At 40.2% G+C, this 20,044-nt stretch overlaps 1 protein-coding gene across 1 annotated transcript in view; it reads left to right on the top strand.

The window, feature by feature from the left end:
• LOC126298556 (uncharacterized) overlaps positions 1-20,044 on the top strand; it is a 902,811-nt gene that overhangs the window by 658,600 nt on the left and 224,167 nt on the right. The window contains exon 6 of the mRNA XM_049989913.1: positions 8,958-9,095. Coding sequence (XP_049845870.1) covers positions 8,958-9,095 — 138 coding nt within the window. The remainder of the gene's footprint in view (positions 1-8,957; positions 9,096-20,044) is intronic.

Consider the following 20,044-nt stretch of genomic DNA (forward strand, 5'->3'; position numbering starts at 1 on the left):
TGCATCAAAATTAATTGCTTTGGTTACATAAAAGCGCAGAAGTTATGCAATCAAGTAATTTTCATTAGTTATAAAAAGCAGTTTACATTCTCGAAGTATATAAAATACACAGTGCACTAATTCTGAATGAAATACAGTTCTAATTATGTTCAAAACGATCAAACAGCTCAACAAAAAAGGAATTCGTCGGCTTCCAGTTTCTCTCTTACAGATTCATTTATGTTTTTCTCCCTATCACTAATACCAGTAACCCTACAATGTACTACGTCATTTATGTAGTGTGCCAAACTACAGAAGGGCGGTGCGAATGGCCACCGGCTTGTCTGACTGGCAACAAGGTGCAGTGGATGTACTGAGAAATCGTAACTGACAGACACTCGAACAAAGGCGTCATGTATCTCGTGGGAACCTGCATAACAAACGGGAAACTCTAAGAACAGGTTTTCAGGAACTAAACTGTGAATACTCTTCAATCCCTTCAAGTCGATCGCGAATATAAAATTTGATTAATAGAGCTCAGGTAAAGGCGTAAAAGCAGTCATGAGTCCGATGCTCCGTCGAGGATTAGACTGGGAACAGACTGCAGTACACAGTACAGCGAAACGTACGCTCTGCTACACGCTTCATATTGATTCGCGAAGAGTTGTCCAATGTTCTCAAGAAAGAACTGTCTCAGTAGAATTTGAAGAGACTGTCAATAACATGCACACTTTGAAGAATATAGTGGAGTAGTAATTACAGTCCCATCATAAATGATTTCAGGCAATGAATTGAGTCATGTACACAGCGTCCCAGGAGGAACAGTAAAGGGATATGACAGGAAGCAAAAATGTCTAGTAAAAATGGGCTCCAAAGTGCATAGCTTAAGAACTATGACCACTACTTCAACGCCGATATTGTGAAACAAATGTTTTCTACTGCAGTCTATTTGCTTCCCATATTTTGGGAAAATTGTCTAGTGAACGAGAGCTGTAAAGTCCGTACATTAACAGCTTTAAGCGCATTTTCAGTAGAATATGTGTTTTACAATGGGGAAGATATTTCTGAAATATGCACTTTAGAGCCCATGGTTACTGGATTTTTTTCTTTTTTTGATCCCTAACGCGACCTCTCAAAATACATTAAGCAAAGAGCTTGCAGTAACAGATTTTTGCTTCACTGTTTCGAAGATGAAGTGCTCGTAGCTCTAAAGGGGCGCGTTTTAGAGCCCATGTTCACGAGATTGTTTTGCTTTGAGTGATCGTTCTTGTCACATCATTGAATGTTGGCCAGCCGCCCTGTGGCGCCCTGTTTAATAGATATACACTTGCCTGCTATGACAAGTCGAGCTTCGTATGAAAATACGTCTTATAGAGCAATGGAACATGGCATAAGCATAATGCTGTGTTACAAATGTCACTGAAGATGAGGGCTGTCAAACTTTTTGTCTAGCCATCACAACTTGTTTTCTTTACTTTTCCCAAATCACTACAGGCGAAAGTTTCGATGATTTCTTAAAGGCAGTCACAGAGCGTTTTCATCCCAATGGCTCAAAACACTGTCTAGAATGACTCCGTTATTGACATAAATCTTGAATCTACAGTTCCTTTTTTATTACCGTAGTCGCACGAATTGTGAATATACACAGTGAATAAATCAGACTCTTCAGTTTAGATATACGAACTGTAACGCGTAAAAGTACAGGTATTGTGATCATTGTGCGACGGTCTACGGAATGGGATGTGGCTGCTCTCTTCGTCTAACTCGAGTATGATCTCCTAGCCTTTCTACCACCAGACATGTGCACTTAACATCTGTTAAAGTACATAAATAAAATACTCTCGATGCCGCAGACCGACAAGTAAAAATGTCAACCAGGTACAGTCTAGGACACTGAAGTCAAATGATGAATCGGATGCGTGTGTTAAGTTCCTTAAAATTCACAAGGTTTTATTCATAACTAAATATAGGTCACTGGTGGTATCTTCCAAACAGTTAAGTGCAGTTTCAATTATTGCTCGAATCTCCAATATCAATGCTGAAGATGCTATAAATTATAATAAAATTTGTTGAATGCTGAAGATCATCGATTAATATTAATCAAATCGATTAGTTCGCTAAAAAATGCCCTAATCCCTATGATCTAAAGTTTCCCCGACACTAAAGCGAGTTCCTATGTATCGGATGCTACAAAATATTCAAATTCCCGACTGGTTTAAACACAGTTAAAGCCCAGTGGCACTGTTACAGAATCAGTCGCCTAAACGTGGTGAAAATAATTACATTCCAATCTGACCGTATCAGAAAGTAAATCCCTTTGGTATCCCAAGACGCAGTTCGGAATGCTCAAAAATAAACAAGAGTCACACAGTAGCGCTTCAGCGCTTAAGTGTGGAGCCACTTGATTGGAAACAGACCACCACAGCTACGATTTTGCAGCAAAGTCCCGTTTGCTTGCAGAAACAATCACCAAAAGACACAACGCGTGAGAAACGCAAGTCCCTACTGTGTTCTACACCGGTTTCGTCGTGAAATATTCTGTCCTCCGTTTGCACGCACACGTGAAATTCAGCTAAGTTCAACGCCCCTCGAACCACAAAAATTATCACCTAAGTATTGCATCGAATAACACTGGTCCGGCTTCTGAAAGGCGCACAGAACTCCCGTCCTCGAGCTTTGTGTCAGCTCCGTTTAAATACCCTCTATCCGAAATTCTGCAAGCTACACCATGTAACTGCTTTCCATTGATCACCACTTCTTTGCGTAATTTTTTTTTTACATAGAAGAGCAATCTTAATTTTGTTTGCATCATTATATGTACCCTCAAATTATCATCAAAAACACATATTACACAAATTTGTAGCTGCAATAGTTTGCCCAGATTAATGTTTCAGTGTTTTGCAATTATCTATGCAGTGTGGGAAAATAGTTTTTGTCCATTTGTGCCACTAAATACGGATTTGAAGCGCTCTTTCTGACGCACTGATCAGAGTTTACGTATATACAATTTTTTAAGAAATATGGGCACAACTATGCAAAAACTATTAACAAACGAAGACAACGTAACATAATAATTACAAATATCACAAACTAATGAAGTTTAAATGTGTATAACGATACCCGAGATAGTACACAGCCTCGCTGTTCTGTCTTGTATTATTCGTTTTAGTTAATTATTAGCAATAAATTAGTAAAGTTGCTGTTTTTCCAGTGAAATATTAATGCTGAAAATTATACAAGTCTGTCAGTCGTAGTGTTTCGATGAGACTTGCTCTACTCTGTAACTGCTTTGATTCGAAAACTATAAATTATTCTGTAAATTGCACATATTGCAGATTTACTTATTTAATTTCTTTTGATATAAAACTCTTATAAATCGTATCAGCGTCTCGTCTGATTCGCCTAAACTCTTCTTTATTTGCCGAATCGTACTTTGTTGTACTAATCTGCGTTTGTGTGTAACCAACGCAAAAGTGTATGAAGCACTATCTTAAAGCCGTGCGCTGGAACTGCGTGAACCTTCGTGACGTGACGTAACCGCCAGCTGAAGTCCACGTGGAGCGATCTGCCGCTGACCACTCGCTCGCCGACGTCTTCCCGCTCTCGCCAGCTGCCTGGCTGAGTCGGCCTCGCCGTTCGCCATGCGCGCGGACTTTAAGCGCGACCCTCAATCAAGCGCGACCTTAACATATACGCACTTCAGTGTTTTAGTGTTTTTCGTCTGCGTTTAATAGACTTCTCTGAAACGCGTCACAGAATGTCTCCTGCAAAAGTGCACTACAAAGTGGACTGTGCCTGTCAGTATGGCTAACCATTTTTCGACCACTTGTCCAGACTCCTGCACCTGACCTGCTGTCCAGGGGAAAATAAGCAGTAATGGCTTGCTCTTGGCGCATGTACATGGAGTTACCAACCAACCTAAAAACACACTATTCCTAATACCAATGATTATTAGTTTGCAAGTGAAGTAAATACTGGTGTAATGTAGTTCAGTACACTGTCCTCAGTCACCAATAAAAATATCTGCACTTTAACAGTTGATTGATGAAACACGTTCATTTCTCTTTCAGAGAAGAAATCATTCGGTTTCAGCTATAAGTACCCAGTATAGGAATAGTGTCATTATTCTCGTAAATACCATTGTACCTGTAACTGCTAATGTTGTCATATTCTCTGTGTATTTCCTACGTTATATAAAGTGAGACAGAACATCGTGTTCGTACTCACTCAGATACTGCGATTTAAAAAAGTGCTGTATATAATGATTGGTGGTAACAATCGAAAATGGTAGCTACAATGAAAATTTTCGTAACAGCTGACGCCGATACACGATTTTCGATAAGTGACTGCTACAGATATGCTGCTTTTTCAAGCTTGATTCCATCCAATTTCGTGTTAAAAAGATACAATCATGTCTGAGCAGATTTACCCTCTTTTATCAATCCTTAAGTTGCGTAATTTGATGAGGACCTTTATGTGTTTATCACTGCTCTATCTGTAGTTCTCCTCCACTGACTCTTTCCCCTGATAGGTCGTGGTTATCGACGGGATATCAGTTTAACATTAATTCCTTTCATTCTTTCTGTTTTGTCCCTGAAGTGGCCTGTGAGGATCGGTTTGGAGGTATGCGGTAGAGAGCTACTGGCAGAACTGAAGATTTGTCGTTGGGCCATGAGTCTCGTCTGGATAGGAGATTTCCCACCAAAAACATGGTCCGGCAATATGTTTTAATCTGCTGGAAGTTTCAAAAGGGAACACACTTTGCTGTAGAGTGAAATATTCATTCTGAAAATTGAAAGTATTTGCTAAACTGCTAGTCAGTTAAACAAAACACAGTAATGGTTCTTTTCATGCTGTCAACTTCTTTCCCAAACGGCATCAATAAGTCATTCAGAACCGTATCAACAAGACTTGTGCATGTTTACTGTCTGGTTCGCGCTAAATATTTCACTGAATATTTACGGCGCGGAATTGTATGAGACAGGCGAAATACCCTCAGACTTCAAGAAGAATATAATAATTCCAATCCCAAACAAAGCAGGTGTTGGCAGATGTGAAAATTACCAAACTATCAGTGTAATAAGTCACAGCTGCAAAATACTAACGCGAATTCTTTGCAGACGAATGGAAAAACTGGTAGATGCGGACCTCGGGGAGGATCAGTTTGGATTCCGTAGAAATGTTGGAACACGTGAGGCAATACTGACCTTACGACTTATCTTAGAAGAAAGATTAAGAAAACGCAAACCTACGTTTCTAGCATTTGTAAACTTAGAGAAAGCTTTTGACAATGTTGACTGGAATACTCTTTTTCAAGTTCTAAAGGTGGCAGGGGTAAAATACAGGGAGCGAAAGGCTATTTACAATTTGTACAGAAACCAGATGGCAGTCATAAGAGTCGAGGGGCATGAAAGGGAAGCAGTGGCTGGGAAAGGAGTGAGACAGGGTTGTAGCCTCTCCCAGATGTTATTCAATCTGTATATTGAGCATGCAGTAAAGGAAACAAAAGAAAAATTTCGAGTAGGTATTAAAATTCATGGAGAAGAAGTAAAAACTTTGAGGTTCGCCGATGACATTGTAATTCTGTCAGAGACGGCAAAGGACTTGGAAGAGCAGTTGAACGGAATGGACAGTGTCTTGAAAGGAGGATATAAGATGAACATCAACAAAAGCAAAACGAGGATAATGGAATGTAGTCAAATTAAATCGGGTGATGCTGAGGGAATTAAATTAGGAAATGAGACACTTAAAGTAGTAAAGGAGTTTTGCTATTTAGGAAGTAAAATAACTGATGATGGTCGAAGTAGAGAGGATATAAAATGTAGACTGGTAATGGCAAGGAAAGCGTTTCTGAAGAAGAGAAATTTGTTAACATCGAATATAGATTTATGTATCAGGAAGTCGTTTCTCAAAGTATTTGTTTGGAGTGTAACCATGTATGGAAGTGAAACATGGACGATAACTAGTTTGGACAAGAAGAGAATAGAAGCTTTCGAAATGTGGTGCTACAGAAGAATACTGAAGATAAGGTGGATAGATCACGTAACTAACGAGGAGGTATTGAATAGGATTGGGGAGAAGAGAAGTTGGTAGCACAACTTGACTAGAAGAAGGGATCGGTTGGTAGGACATGTTTTGAGGCATCAAGGGATCACAAATTTAGCATTGGAGGGCAGCGTGGAGGGTAAAAATCGTAGAGGGAGGCCGAGAGATGAGTACACTAAGCAGATTCAGAAGGATGTAGGTTGCAGTAGGTACTGGGAGATGAAGAAGCTTGCGCAGGATAGAGTAGCATGGAGAGCTCCATCAAACAGTCTCAGGACCGAAGACAATAACAACAAACAAATTGTATGTACAGAAATATTGTATGTAAATGTCTTATTTTTATGTACTTTATACCGTAACTTTTGTTTGAACGAAAAGAAAATATTATGAACTGTAATCTTAACGTGCAAACGTCAAACATTTTAACATACAGATCTCAGCATACCTTAGAAGCAAATGAAAATTAGAATTCCGCTTTATCCTCGCTGCAACATCATTACTGCATCGCAGCTTTAGTTTAATCTCTAATGGTTTCTGATAAATATTTTATGGATATTTTACTTTTAGATGTTTCTAAGAAACAATCATGTCCGTGATCTTTAATAACTGATTTTGTAACTATCTTCTTCGTGTTGAACAACAAAGAAAATAGCCGGCCAGAGTGGCCGAGCGGTTCTAGGCACTACAGTCTCGAACCGTGCGACCGCTACTTTCTCAGGTTCGAATCCTGCCCCGGGCATGGAGGTGTGTGATGTCCTTAGGTTAGTTAGGTTTAAGTAGTTCTAAGTTATAGGGGACTGATGACCTCAGACGTTAAGTCCCATAGTGATCAGTGCCATTTTGAACAAAGAAAATAGGTCAAGCACTCGGAGCTGTGGAGAATAAACGCTCTCGTCTGTCAGCATGTGGCGTATATAATATTCCGTGTACGTGTGATAGACTTTAACATATTGGAAAAACCAAGAGGAAAATGAATACACAGTTAAAGGAACACAAAAGTCGTTGCCGACTAAGGGAAAGGGGCTAAGTGATGAAACAACGAAAATATTTACATAGAAGTTATTAGATTTTCTCTTTAGCTGCAAAAGACAGTGATTTTGGACCACCTGTTAAGATTTTTGACGATCATCAATGGTAGGATTTACGTAATATGAGCGGGTGCTGAAAAGTGCTGCCCCCTAATTTTCTAAGTGAAAACGTTTAAATATTTTAAAATAAAACAAACTTTGTTACCATTCTACATCCTTATTCATGTCTACACATTTATTTCTCAATACCCTGTCAACGAACACATTGTAGAATGCTTGAATTTATTGGCGGAGTCACATTCTCACCTCCATTCATACCGCTCCATCACTATCAAAGTGAAGCCTCGAAGGAGTTCTTTAAGTTTTGGAAACAGTTGAAAATCGTACAGGGCCAAGTTGGGAGTGAATGGAGGATGGTCGGTAACGGTCATCCTAAGGCGTCGGATAGTTGCTTGATATCGCCGCGCTCGCGTGTGATCTGGCATTTTTATTCTGAAGGAGAGCGTGCTTCATGTGTAGACGGACTCTTCGAATTCGAAACTCGATTATAGCTCGCTGTTTCTCACCGCACCGACATAGTTACGTTACACACTTCCATGGAACACGTTACAACTCGGAAGTTACGCGCTACAATTCGGATCTCTCTTACGACACAGGGCTGCTAGTATATAGACCTGAAGAATAAATATGCCTAATGTTAATAATGTTTGATTTATTTAAAAATCTCTAAGAGTTTTCATACAAAAAATTCGGAGGCATTACTTTTCACCACGCGTTCGTAGTTTATAATATATAATTGAAAGTCACGAAATTCCTAAAAAAGAGTGTCACGTATAGGACTATTTGATCATGATGCTGAACGTACACGTCGACACATATATAAAAATGGAGCTGCTAAGACTTAATGATAATATTCACATCCAGCACCAATTATCCAAATTCTAAGTAAGTTAAATTTTGTGTTAACACATTTATCAGCACTGGCATATAGTTCCATACACACTCGACAACAGAATTAAGGGATCACTTTTTCGAAACACCGTAACTACCTCCAATTATGACGCATCAGTTCGAATTTTGGCACAAAGTTGGGTACGACCGTTCTCTGCAATGGTGCAAAAGCGTGGTGCCCTGTGACGTCACCCTCACCCTCGACGACGCTTCAGAGTGAATAAAATGGCAAAAGGTTTCTCTAAGAACCCCCAGGTCTGCAGTACGCTCCTTGTCACCTGCCAACCTTTACTGAGAATTTTAAAAATGAAAACGTCCAGAGACAACCTTTGAAGTAGTCAGAGACGCTTTCAGGCGGGTAGATGGTTTGCAGGTGTTGCCTACCTGCAGGCCCCTCGGACAACTTTACCAGTTCTCTCTATACGCGTTCATTTTTTAAATTTTCCCTAAAGGTGGGCGGGTGCCACCGAGAGTGTTCGGGGAATCCTAGGAAGATCTTTGGCCGTTTTATTCAAGCATCAGACAATTACACTTGCCTACAACATATTTCAGAAAATCTCATATTTTCAACATAAATATCAAATTTTCGCTTTTTATTATAGCAAGCTTTGAATTCTTTTGGGAGAATATAAGTTTTGTTGAATCGGTTGCAATTTTGCTGTTTAATTTTTCTAATTTACGTCTAACACCACTCAAAATAATACGAGTATATCGGCACATCACAGAGAATAATTTATCTGTGGAGAAAATAAAATTAATTTCGCTTAATTTAAAATAAATTATTTTTCTTTGTAGATGTGTACATTTAGGCTGGAATTGTCACCTATTCAACGCTTTACCTTTGTACTTTAAATAATTGGAATGACGTGTCGGTAATGATTACGCATTGTATCGATCCCGTATTTGTACAACTGTGTAGCTCATCACAATAAAGCACAAACTTTTGCTTTGCAGGAAGACGGAGAACAAGCAGGACGAGTGCCTGGTGGCGCAGGAGAAGCTGCACCCGGTGTGCGCGCAGCGCGTCGACGGCCAGGCCATGCCCACCTGCCACTCTCTCGCCGAGCTGTGTCGCGAGCAGCGCAGCTGCAGGTACGGCTTCCCTCATCACCAGTCTTACTATGCCTGTGGAGTAGAGTTGTAAAAGTACCGCTGGCTACCGCAGATTATCAACGGTAAGCGAGACTACGGTAGCTTTCCTGGTGGCTAACGTAGGTAATTTCATTCCCGCGATACCTGTACGCTAGATGTGTTGCATACCTATCAGGCGCTACTTCATAATGATCTCTCTCCTTATGTATGAGATCGATTCCTCCTAATCAGACACATATAGACTAATCAGACATCGCGACACTTTCCATACCATCAATAAACTGGCTAACGCGGTATCTCAGAAAGTCTTAAAGGACTACTTGAAAGAACTATACTAGCACAAGTAGGAGACAAACCAGGACACAGAGTTCGATACCCTACTCCCAAACCGCCTGGGCGCGGAAAGGCCGACTTCCTCAGTCTGAATCCGCTGCGCCACAGGATTTTGGGGGAGTGGGGTGCAGCCTTACTGAACTAGAAATCGCACCAGACTTGACCTTAGGATAAGTTAGTTGTAGGACTTAGTTTTTAGACATTATTATTAGAAACCTGCAGCGATTACCATCTTGGCCTGCCCAGTGTCAGGGGCACGCTCATTGGGGTTAGCTCAATGAGCAAGGCTCTATACGTAGGTTTATACTAATTCAGCTGACACAACTGTAACGCTGTAGGATTTAGTAACTAGTCTTAAGATTACATGATTGTAGTAGACTAACATTAACGTTGCCCATTGCTTACTCCTAATTGCTTACGTACTAACTAGTTACTAAATAGGACTTAGAATTAGCTGCTAATTATCTTTGTATAACTAACTTGACCCACTAATCACATAAGGCAGTGGGCTAGATGTATAATTAACATTCTTTTTTGGAAATAATCAGATTCCACTGGAAACTAGAGGTGGTGAACCGTCTAGAAACTGAGTGAGGATATATAAGGGGCTGCATAACCTACGAAACTTTCCGTTCTACGTAGTTATCCTCCTGTCTGCTTTATAAAAATAAATCGTATTTATAGTAAAATTGAAATTGTCGCTGTTTAATTCAGGTGTGTAGCGTGAAAGAGTCCGCCCCCGTAGCTAAGTGGTCAACGAGACAGAATGACAAACCTAACGGCCCGGATTCGATTCCCGGTTGGGTCGGAGATTTTCTCCGCTCAAGGTCTGGGTGTTGTGTTGTCCTACTCATCATCATTTCATCCCCATCGACGCGCAAGTCGCCGAAGTGGCGTCAAATCGAAAGACTTGCTCCTGGCGGACGCTGTACCCGACGGGAGGCCCTACTCACACGACATTGTAGCGTGAAAGAGACGGGTGTTGCCGTAAAAGTAAAGAAGGAATACACATATACCACGCAGTGCTAGGAAACACGATTTCCTTAAAAAAACGCAAAACAAAAATGTATCAAGCATCGCTTCAATACTTCGACGAACTTCAATAAAATATGTGATTGTCATTTATAAACAACTTTCGCATTTATCAATAATATCAGGAAACTCTTGCCTCATGATGAGGAAAGTTCTGTTGAGTACATAATAACAATAATAATTATATATAGATATGTTTGTGCATGTAAATTGTACTTGTGCAAGAATTAATTGATTTGGTTACATAAAAGCGTAGAAGTTGCACGATCAAATAATTTTTTTACTTATAAAATGCAATTTATATTCAGTAGGGATACAAAATACACAATGGACTAACAACGAGTGATGAGCGGTTATAATTATGCGCAAAGCAAACAACCTAACAAACAAATCAAAAACAAAAATTCGTCGGCCCCCAGTTTCTCTCTTAGGCATTCATTTCTGTTTCTTTCCCTGCCAGTGTTACAAATAGTACCGGTAATCCTATTATTTAGTATGTCATTTATGTGCTGTACTAAAACTACTACTTTGGCATAGCGCAACTCTAGCCAGGAGGTGTTCTGTCAACCTATGACTCCTTGTGTTCAAGTTTCGCCATAAATCTCTTCTCATCCCGTTTCGATCTGCTCACGTAATCTTCAGAATTATTCTGGAACACCACATTTCAAAAGTTTACATTTTCGTTGTCCTGTTTACCTTTTAAATTTCCCTTCCAGATACTTTTACACTCCTGACAAATACATAAAAGGTTTCCTAAAATTTAAGTTAACATTACATTCTCTTTTTCAGAAACAAATACGTTGCTGCTGCCAGTTCGTGTCGTGTATTCTGTTTACATCTACTATGGCCAGTTGTTATAGCTTCCAAATACCAAAACCTGCATAACAGTTTTAGGGTGTCTTTACGTTATCTAATTCTCTTGCCTGATTTAATTCGACTGTACTCCATTAGTTTCGTTTTACTGTTGTTTGGTGTTCACCTTAAAATTCTATTTTCAAGTCACTGTCCGTTCCGTTCAACCGATCTTCCAAGTTTTTTATCATCGCCGACAGAATTGCACTGTCTTCGACAAACATTAAAGTTTTTTTTTATTTGTTCACAGGGAAGTAAAGTCCCTCTTCGAAATTTATCCTTGGTGTAGGTGTGCTTTCGAGTGTTCAGCCCAGTGGTTGCTTCCATATTGCTGCACAACGTTTCGACGACCGACTCAGTCGCATTCCTCAGGTGCTGAAAACTGTGTTATGTGCGCTCGCAACCTGGGCTGTAAATTATTGCTGGTGCAGCGCCACTGTTTATACGTAAGTGCGACTCAGGACGTCCACGACGGTACGGCCAGAGAAACCGCACTGTCATTCCGTGGAACGCACATGCATACAACAGTTTCAATTGCTGGTGGATAGACGATAGGGAAAATCTTAATAAAATGATGCCTTGTTTAAATTTAAACCTTCGTCCTGGTATATTAGGTTTTCCGGTATATTTACTTCGATAGACTCCTTAATTACAGCGTTTAAGGAACTTGGCCTTTCATGACTGTATCCGAGGCAATCACCTGCGACAGCTGGTTTGCCTTTTTTCAATCAGGTGGACAGCCGATGGTCCTTGTACCGGACGGTTATAATTAAAGTGCAGTTACTCACTGGGGTCCAGTGTGAGGTGCAATTATCGTATGCAGCGAAACTTTGGTAGATATGCTAATGCGTTAATGCGATACCGATTTATGATGGAAAAAAGTTAGTTCCAATTTTGGCCACTAGCTGCAAATCTGACACTGTACAGCATCTCATCGACGCCTCCGCTGCTCAGATCGAACAAAACTGTAAAAAAGGCTGTTAATAATAAAATCAACATTATGCCTTTTTTCACTTGTTTGATGATTAGCCGAGTGGTCATTGGCTGTGCTGCTGGTCCCGGCGGAGGTTCGAGTCCTCCCTCGGGCATGGGTGTGTGTGTGTGTGTGTGTGTGTGTGTGTGTTTGTCCTTAGGATAATTTAAGTTAAGTAGTGTGTACGTTTAGGGACTGATGACCTTACCAGTTAAGTCCCATAAAATTTCACACACATTTGAACATTTCACTTGTTTGACCTTCAATGTCCACGTCCCCTTGCTAATCCAGAAACATTTTTGTACGTCTTGCTTGCATTCACAGTGCCAAATTTGCACTTGGTGGCCAAAATTGGAACCATTTTTTTTTCTAACGTACATCGATTCTACATTAACGTATTACAATATGTAGCAAATTTCGTTTCCATTCAATACTTACAGCCCACATTGGACCTATGTGAGAAGCTGCACTTTAATAATAACCACCCGGTACCGCTCGTCGTCCGTTCGAATAGTCTGTTCCACGTAAGATTGCCACATTCACATGACTTCCTGAAACCTAGATTCTCTTTTACATTGAAAGGCATTTTATCTTTTTTGACTGGAGTGAAATCTGGATGTCGTTATTCAGTAGGACCCCGTCGATTTTTCTGGGCCGTTGTTGATTTTGACTGCAGCATCCATTCAATTTGTCACTGAGAGTACCCATCCCTTCAGAACACAATTCGTGGTGTTGTAATTCTTCAGCGAGGATCTCCTTTTGTGACAGACTGAAGAACGTGGGACATATACTATAACTTTCTCTCATAACATTGATCTGGTTTCTGCTTAAGTTGTACTCGCATATTACCTATCAATCTCTGTACATGATCCCTTATAGCTCGTCGCACTGCATCAAACCTCGGAACTGATTAGTTTTATGAGCTGACGAGGAATTTTAACGATAGATACGAATGAAAAATCTTAGGGTTTTCGTCCAGTCCGTTTGCAAGTGGAACGACCACATAAAAATGCACGTGGGGAAGATAGATGACCGTCATGTGGCTTTCTGATGATCCACTCAGATGTCGGTACTTCCAGAAGAAAAGATGGCATTGTGTGAAACAGAAAACCTATCCCATGGCTGTCTGAACATACTCTCGTGGTTTCAGACATTAATTCCATTAGATTTCAGTTCTTCCTACTACCTTTTCCGTGCATCTCTGGCGTCGATGTGTCCATTACTCATTTTCACACAGATATACTATGAGACTTCAAAGAGTGAGCTACACTATTACTGCGGCAGGCCAAGTAACTTTTATTGAATACTGCAAAGTAGCACAGCGACCTCACACTATTTTTGAACATAGTCAAACTGGTCTCTGTAAACAATCGTTCTACCAATCGATCAGCTGTTGCACGACAGAAATCCGCTAATAGCTCATAGAGCCATTCGAGAGTCGCCGGGTGGACGCCTTCATTGTTGGAGTTGCTGCGAATCAGTTCCTCTGTTGGCTTGACGTTGCTATCTGTGGTCGGTGTCTATGGCATTCCTTCCCTATCAACATCACCAACGTCTCGGTCAAACAGCTTGCCACCATTTCACTACGACTGCATGCAACATTCCATTTGGTCCAAATTCCGCCTGAATTTAACGGTGAATATGTGCAATTTAGACGTTTTACCCACAAGAATCGTTGTGTTACACGTGCTTCAACTTTGTAGAACGCTACTAGTTGCCGTTCCATTTCATTCGCACACTGTGATACACCTGTTAACCGTACCGCAACAGATACCTGTCTGCAGGGAACCTGGACCATGTATTCTCTTCAGACAATGTGCCACTTTGTTGCACAGTGATCTCGGCGAGGGCCAACACACGTAACCTACTTTTTGAAGTCCCATCTTGTACGTGTAATTGACTCAGTGACTTTGGTAAATTACAATGTAACAGAGAAAATTTGATGCATTTACTTCATAAAAATTGTTTTAGTTGTTATGGAAGCAGGAAAAGGGTGTTGTAAATTATGTTTCGTCTCCAGGACACAGAGAAAAGACTGCACGCGATACACAGGTCTCTGCGGTAACAGTTTCGTTCTCCTTCCGTCTCTCTTTTTGTCAGAGTCAGTCGTTCGTCTTCAGCATCACAACATTGACGGACCATTTACTGACGAAGAAACAGGTTCTTCCTTTACCCCTCCCCACTTAAAAAGACCCTCCCCCCTCCGTCTCTCTCTCTCTGTCTTTGCACTCGCTCGTGAACCTGTAGTCTCTCACTCTCTCTCTCTCTCTCTCTCTCTCTCTCTCTCTCTCTCTCTCTGTTTGTGTGTGTGTGTGTGTGCGCGCGCGCGCGCGCGCGCGCGCGCGCGTGTGTGTGTGTGTGTGTGTGTGTGTGTGTGTGTGTGTGTGTGTGTGTAGTAAAATGGTGTATGTGTGAAACTTTTAACAAACTTTCCTTTCCTGATATTTTCTTCGAGTATCAGCTGAAACCTCATATGCTGGCAAGAAAGTCATTTGAAAACGATTTCCGCTTTACTTACACTCATTCTTCGTTTTCGCACATGTTGAACAAGTTTATTTCTTCAACTTCAGATTTTTATCGTGGTAACAAAAATACGTTTCCCGTTGTCCGTCAGACCACGTCATTAGAAATCAATCAAATTTACTTGCGGCTGTCCCTATGATAACATCATTTAATTCTCATTTGTCACGTTGAGTTCTTACCTTGTTTCTTCATCTTCACTCACAGAAACGATAAACATCAATTGAAAATGAGACAAACAAGGAGATTTTTAACAGGATAGGCAGCGGAATGCAGGAGCATCCACGCAATCCCCCATACGCTGATTTAAAATGTCTTTTGTCCTCACGTCAATCGATAACAAATAACGGTGAAAAGATTGACATTTAGTTCTCCAATGAAAATGGGTACGGCTGACGAATAACACTGGGATTGCTGTATTTAAAAAACTCATTAGGGCTTGCTTTTGACAAGCGAGTGATTAAATGACAGGAACATACAGAGCTACGAAAATGAGATTACAAACGTTACAGACATTAAGCTCAGCTGAAGGTAATGAAGATGTCAACATATTATCATTGAGTAAAGTTATTTATGAAACTCATAGCGCCACCGGGTGGAGTGAGTCGAGTCCCTATACGTCGCTTCACTGCTTAACTTCCCGTTCTTCAGGACGACTTGTTTTTATATTTGGTCATTAGAAGAAGCCCTGTTTTCAAAGAAATGAAGGACGCAGCCAGCAAATTACATACCATAAGTTACTGGCAGACAATATATGAAATTAATGAAGAAAAAAGTTCGCTGTTAGTGAAGGAGCGTCTCAATAAGCTTTTCCGAAATCTATGTTTCTTTAGAACCATGATCAGCGTTTTGTGTCATGTTTTCATACAACCGGAGACCGAACTTTATCCATGAAAATGTTTTGGTAATCTCCACTATAATTTCTTGAGAAATTCAGTTTCCACTTTAGTCATTATTTACTTCCCATTCGGCAGATACATTTTGATTGTCGTCAGATAAAATGTGACCGCCTAATTTGCCTTTGGTAGTTCGAAAGCTTATCAGCAATATCCTATAAGCCCAACGTTACCGAGTGATAACGTTCGTTAACTGCATTAACATAGCTGCACAAATTTCTCCGTTTTGAGACATTTCAGCTTCACTAAAAAAACTTTTAACAACCCGGGTATCGAGTAATTCCATTTTAAAGGAATGACCATTATGTTCGATAACTATGGAGAGCAAGCCAAAGGCGATGCGGTGATTCATTACTTATATTTATGTCGCGAGTACTAGACGCACCACATTCTCTTCTGAAGTGGTATGTCCCATGATACTAAGACGAAACAGAAGACTCAAATAATCAGCACTGAGCGCTCACGTTTCAGACGGAAACTTACAAAAAGCTTTTATTTGTATGCGGAAAATTACTCTTGGAGGTCTACTAAAGTGCAGGCCGTCAATGTTTAATAATGCTCAGAAATTTTCAGATCTTGTGTGACGTCCTACCACATTTGTCTTCCGAGCAACTGGAATAAAATGTTTGATTTCTACACTACATTAGAGAGTAAGGTCCTGAAGGAAATAATATTACTCTGTCTTCTTTAGGCTCAAATACTGTGAGTAATTATAATGTATGCATTGTGAAATGGCGATGCAACCGGATTGTTCGTTCGCAGCTGTTCTCGCCACCCACTCGACAAGGTCCAGCGGAAAACGTATGTGGGTAACTAGGAAATACTCGGCAACTGATTACCTGCGACATGCTGTCCACTTGCTGGTGTTTTAGGTACTGTGCTAAAAATAACTATCTTTTCAGGAATATGAAAATAATTTAAAATCTGCGTTTGGTCAACTAAAAATTTCCTAGTGAATTAAACAGCTCCGACAGACATGTGTACTAATTCAAATCGTTACACTTGCATACATGTCCTTTACCATGTTCAACTAACAGCACCTTCCACCTCTTAGAAGTGAGAGGCTATGAAAGTTTCTTAGTACAACACGACAAACCGAAAACTCTCGGTAAGGAAGTTTAAGTTTACTCGCTGTGAAGTGGATATTTGGTCCTGATAAAGTTTCCCTTGCCGTGCGGTATGTCATGAAGAGGACATGTAATTAAACATATAAAGATCCTAATACCTGAACGCCATCTAATTAAAATTCCTCTACCGTTCCGTAATGGTATTACACAAAAAATATCAATTAATAAGTTCTTTGGGACACCATAAACAGTTAATTCTGCGATAATACTGAATCATGTTGCTCCAGAAATGTTTTCATTCCGTTCGCGTTACGACATATTATTACCATCGTACGGATTTCTCTCTCGGCGAGACTTCTGTCGTTGTACAGCGGAAACTGAGAAGGCTGTCTGCAATCCTACAAACGGCATATACAACTGCTCTCCGAAGTTCAGCACGAAACGTCTCTTTACTTAATTGCGTATAGCTTTCCCAACTGGAATTTTGCTTCAGCGACGTATTTCATTTGTAATAGAGTACGTTTAAAATTAACTGTACGCTAAAATCTTTTGGTACAGTTTAAAATTTGATACACATTTATTAATTCTGTAATTGAAGTAGGTGCTGAAATTTAAAACTGTGTTCCAACTGCAGAGGTTAACAAAATTTTTGTATTTTATACTTGAAAAATCACGTTGTCCTCAACAACTGTGAAAATAATTACTGTGTACCTAAATTTCCTTTAGGACGACCTTCTCGTGTCAAAACAGACATACTTTGAGAATTCCAGGTTTGTAGCTACTGTTGCCAGTGGCTCAAAAATTCACGAAAAAAGCGAAAAAAATATTTGATGGGACTTAATAAAAAAATGATATTATTTACTTTAACCTTGAATGTCATAAAAATATCAGTCATTCGGAAGTTTTGTCACTGTCCAGTTTTTACCAGCAAGCGACGCGCCACACCTGCGCGGGCTACTGCAGAGAGTTCAGTGACGTCATGCGCTTAATATACTCGATGCGAAGTAGCACCTCCGTTCACATATAGAAGGCCACTTGCTACCTTACAGTATGTTACGGGTATAGTGTGCTGATATAGCAAAAAGAAAGTAAAGCTTCTCATAACACAGATGTCCGTTTGAACACTGCAGTGCAGTGCATGGCCCTATATGATGTCGTGTGTCCTTGCTTTCTGAAACAGCTCACCCGGCCATTTATAGCAAAACCTTGAGTTTAACGTGAACTTGTAAACTCTGTGCAACTTCACATTTTACACATAAATACAGTAAATCGTTGATTAGAACATGGGGTTGAAAAAAAGAAGCTTTTAGAAACGCTAAACATACCAGAATACTGATAAGGAGCCAGTGACTAACAATCGTGTTCGACAAAGAGATCACCACAATATGTTTCGTGCCAGGCTCCACAAGACGCCGTGAGAAGGTTAATAAAGGACTCGAGTGCACAGATTGATGGTTACTACTTGTAGGTCTATTAAATCCCGACTTTTTCTGTTCACTCACTTCAAATGATCATACCTGTTTAGATTATCAGACTTTCGTGTGGTTTGAGGTGACTCATGCTGCGTTTGTCTTAGGTGATTCATTTCATCCACAGTTGCACATTACAATACAATAACTGCAGGACGTAATTACAGTAATGAAAACCCTAGTAATAAAAGATTAATCAACTGCTACATTCTTCAAATGTATGGATATCTACAGCGTTTTTTACTAAAACCTTGCTACGTCAACTGCTGTTGGACCTGGAATCTGTTGCAGCCTCTTTGCTGTAGATGAAGAGTACTAGCCACAGTTCGCCATTTCAGACAACACGCAGTCTGACAAAAAATATAGTCTCCACGTGGAACGTGTTCTTTTGTCCTCGTTTCTCAGGCCTTTCCGTGTGATCCACTCACATATTAAGCTGGGAGCCAATTCTGATGATGAAATGAAAGAGCAAGAGTGAGTACGTTTGGTGGAGGCGAATGGTCCCGCTTCGGGTTTACTAGTTTCTGGAGGAGGTTGTTACGTGCTCATAACTCATTTTTGGTGATTTCAGGATATTTCTTGAAAGAAAGCACCAACCGGTATGGTATATTTTTGTCAGGGTTCGTTCCTTCTGCAGTTCAGTTTCTATATTTACATCTGCATTTTAAGAATGACAGGATATACCTTTTACTGGCAGAAGACACTTGTTATTGCAAAATATTCTAGGGGTTTTCCCCCTTCCAGTCGCAAATTAAGCATATGTAGAATGATTGTTTGTATGCCTCCCTGCGTCTTTGTGTCTTATTAAAAATCGAATTTTATTCCGTAGGTTTGACGGAAGGGATAATTAGGGGACGAAGATTACGCTATGAAAATCTAATCTTGGAATTTTCTGAGTATGATTTCGTAGCCTACTCCGTATATTTCATCGACTTTCCGCCAGTTGAGATTTTCAGCATTCATGTTCACTCTCCCGCAATGAAACAGGCATGTAATCATTCATTCTGTTATACTTCACATACTCTTGCTGTCACCTGTTAGGTGCCCTCATCTGGAACCCACATATTGCAGCAGTATTTTACTATAAGCCGTACAAGTGCTTTGCAATAATTAACAGAAGACGTAATATTCACAGAAGATACAAATCACTTTCAAAAATCTACGGTTTTAATTACGTATGACTGAAGTCCGTAAGTTGCTGACGCGATGCAAGAAGCTACGCCTCAATACGTCATTGAGCTAATGAAATGAAAGCTTTCCGAGAGTCATACACAAAATTCACCTGGGTATATCCATATCTTTTAAGGTAGCAGGTATGAAGAAAACCGCTTGGGATATTAACGGTTAGCTTTGTCAGAATCAACGCTAGTTCCCACTTGTGATGTTCGATCCGAAGTTTGGTTTAACACAGCTCTCCGTGGAAGTCTATCCTCTGCAAGTCTCTTCTTCATTTCTATATCCTGCATCCACTTGAACCATCTTACTTTAGTCAAGCTTTGGCATTCGTCTACATCCAATCCCCCCTCCCCCTGTCATACATATACTTACTAACGCTTAAATTGATATTCCGTGTTAACACATTTCGTTGTTACGCGAAAGCTTTTCCTATTAATATCCTTTTACTTCTGCGTCAACTGCACTCTGTTTACCCATACTCTAAAGACTGAATCACAAAGCGGATAGAGTATAACCTGTCTAATTCCCTTTCAATTACTGTCTCGCTTTCACGTCCATCAACACCTACACACTCGCCAGTTACACTGATGTGGCCACTTACCAAAAGACTGAATAACCACCTTTTGCAGCG

This window comes from Schistocerca gregaria, chromosome X, assembly GCF_023897955.1.
Source record: "Schistocerca gregaria isolate iqSchGreg1 chromosome X, iqSchGreg1.2, whole genome shotgun sequence".
Taxonomy (NCBI): domain Eukaryota; kingdom Metazoa; phylum Arthropoda; class Insecta; order Orthoptera; family Acrididae; genus Schistocerca; species Schistocerca gregaria.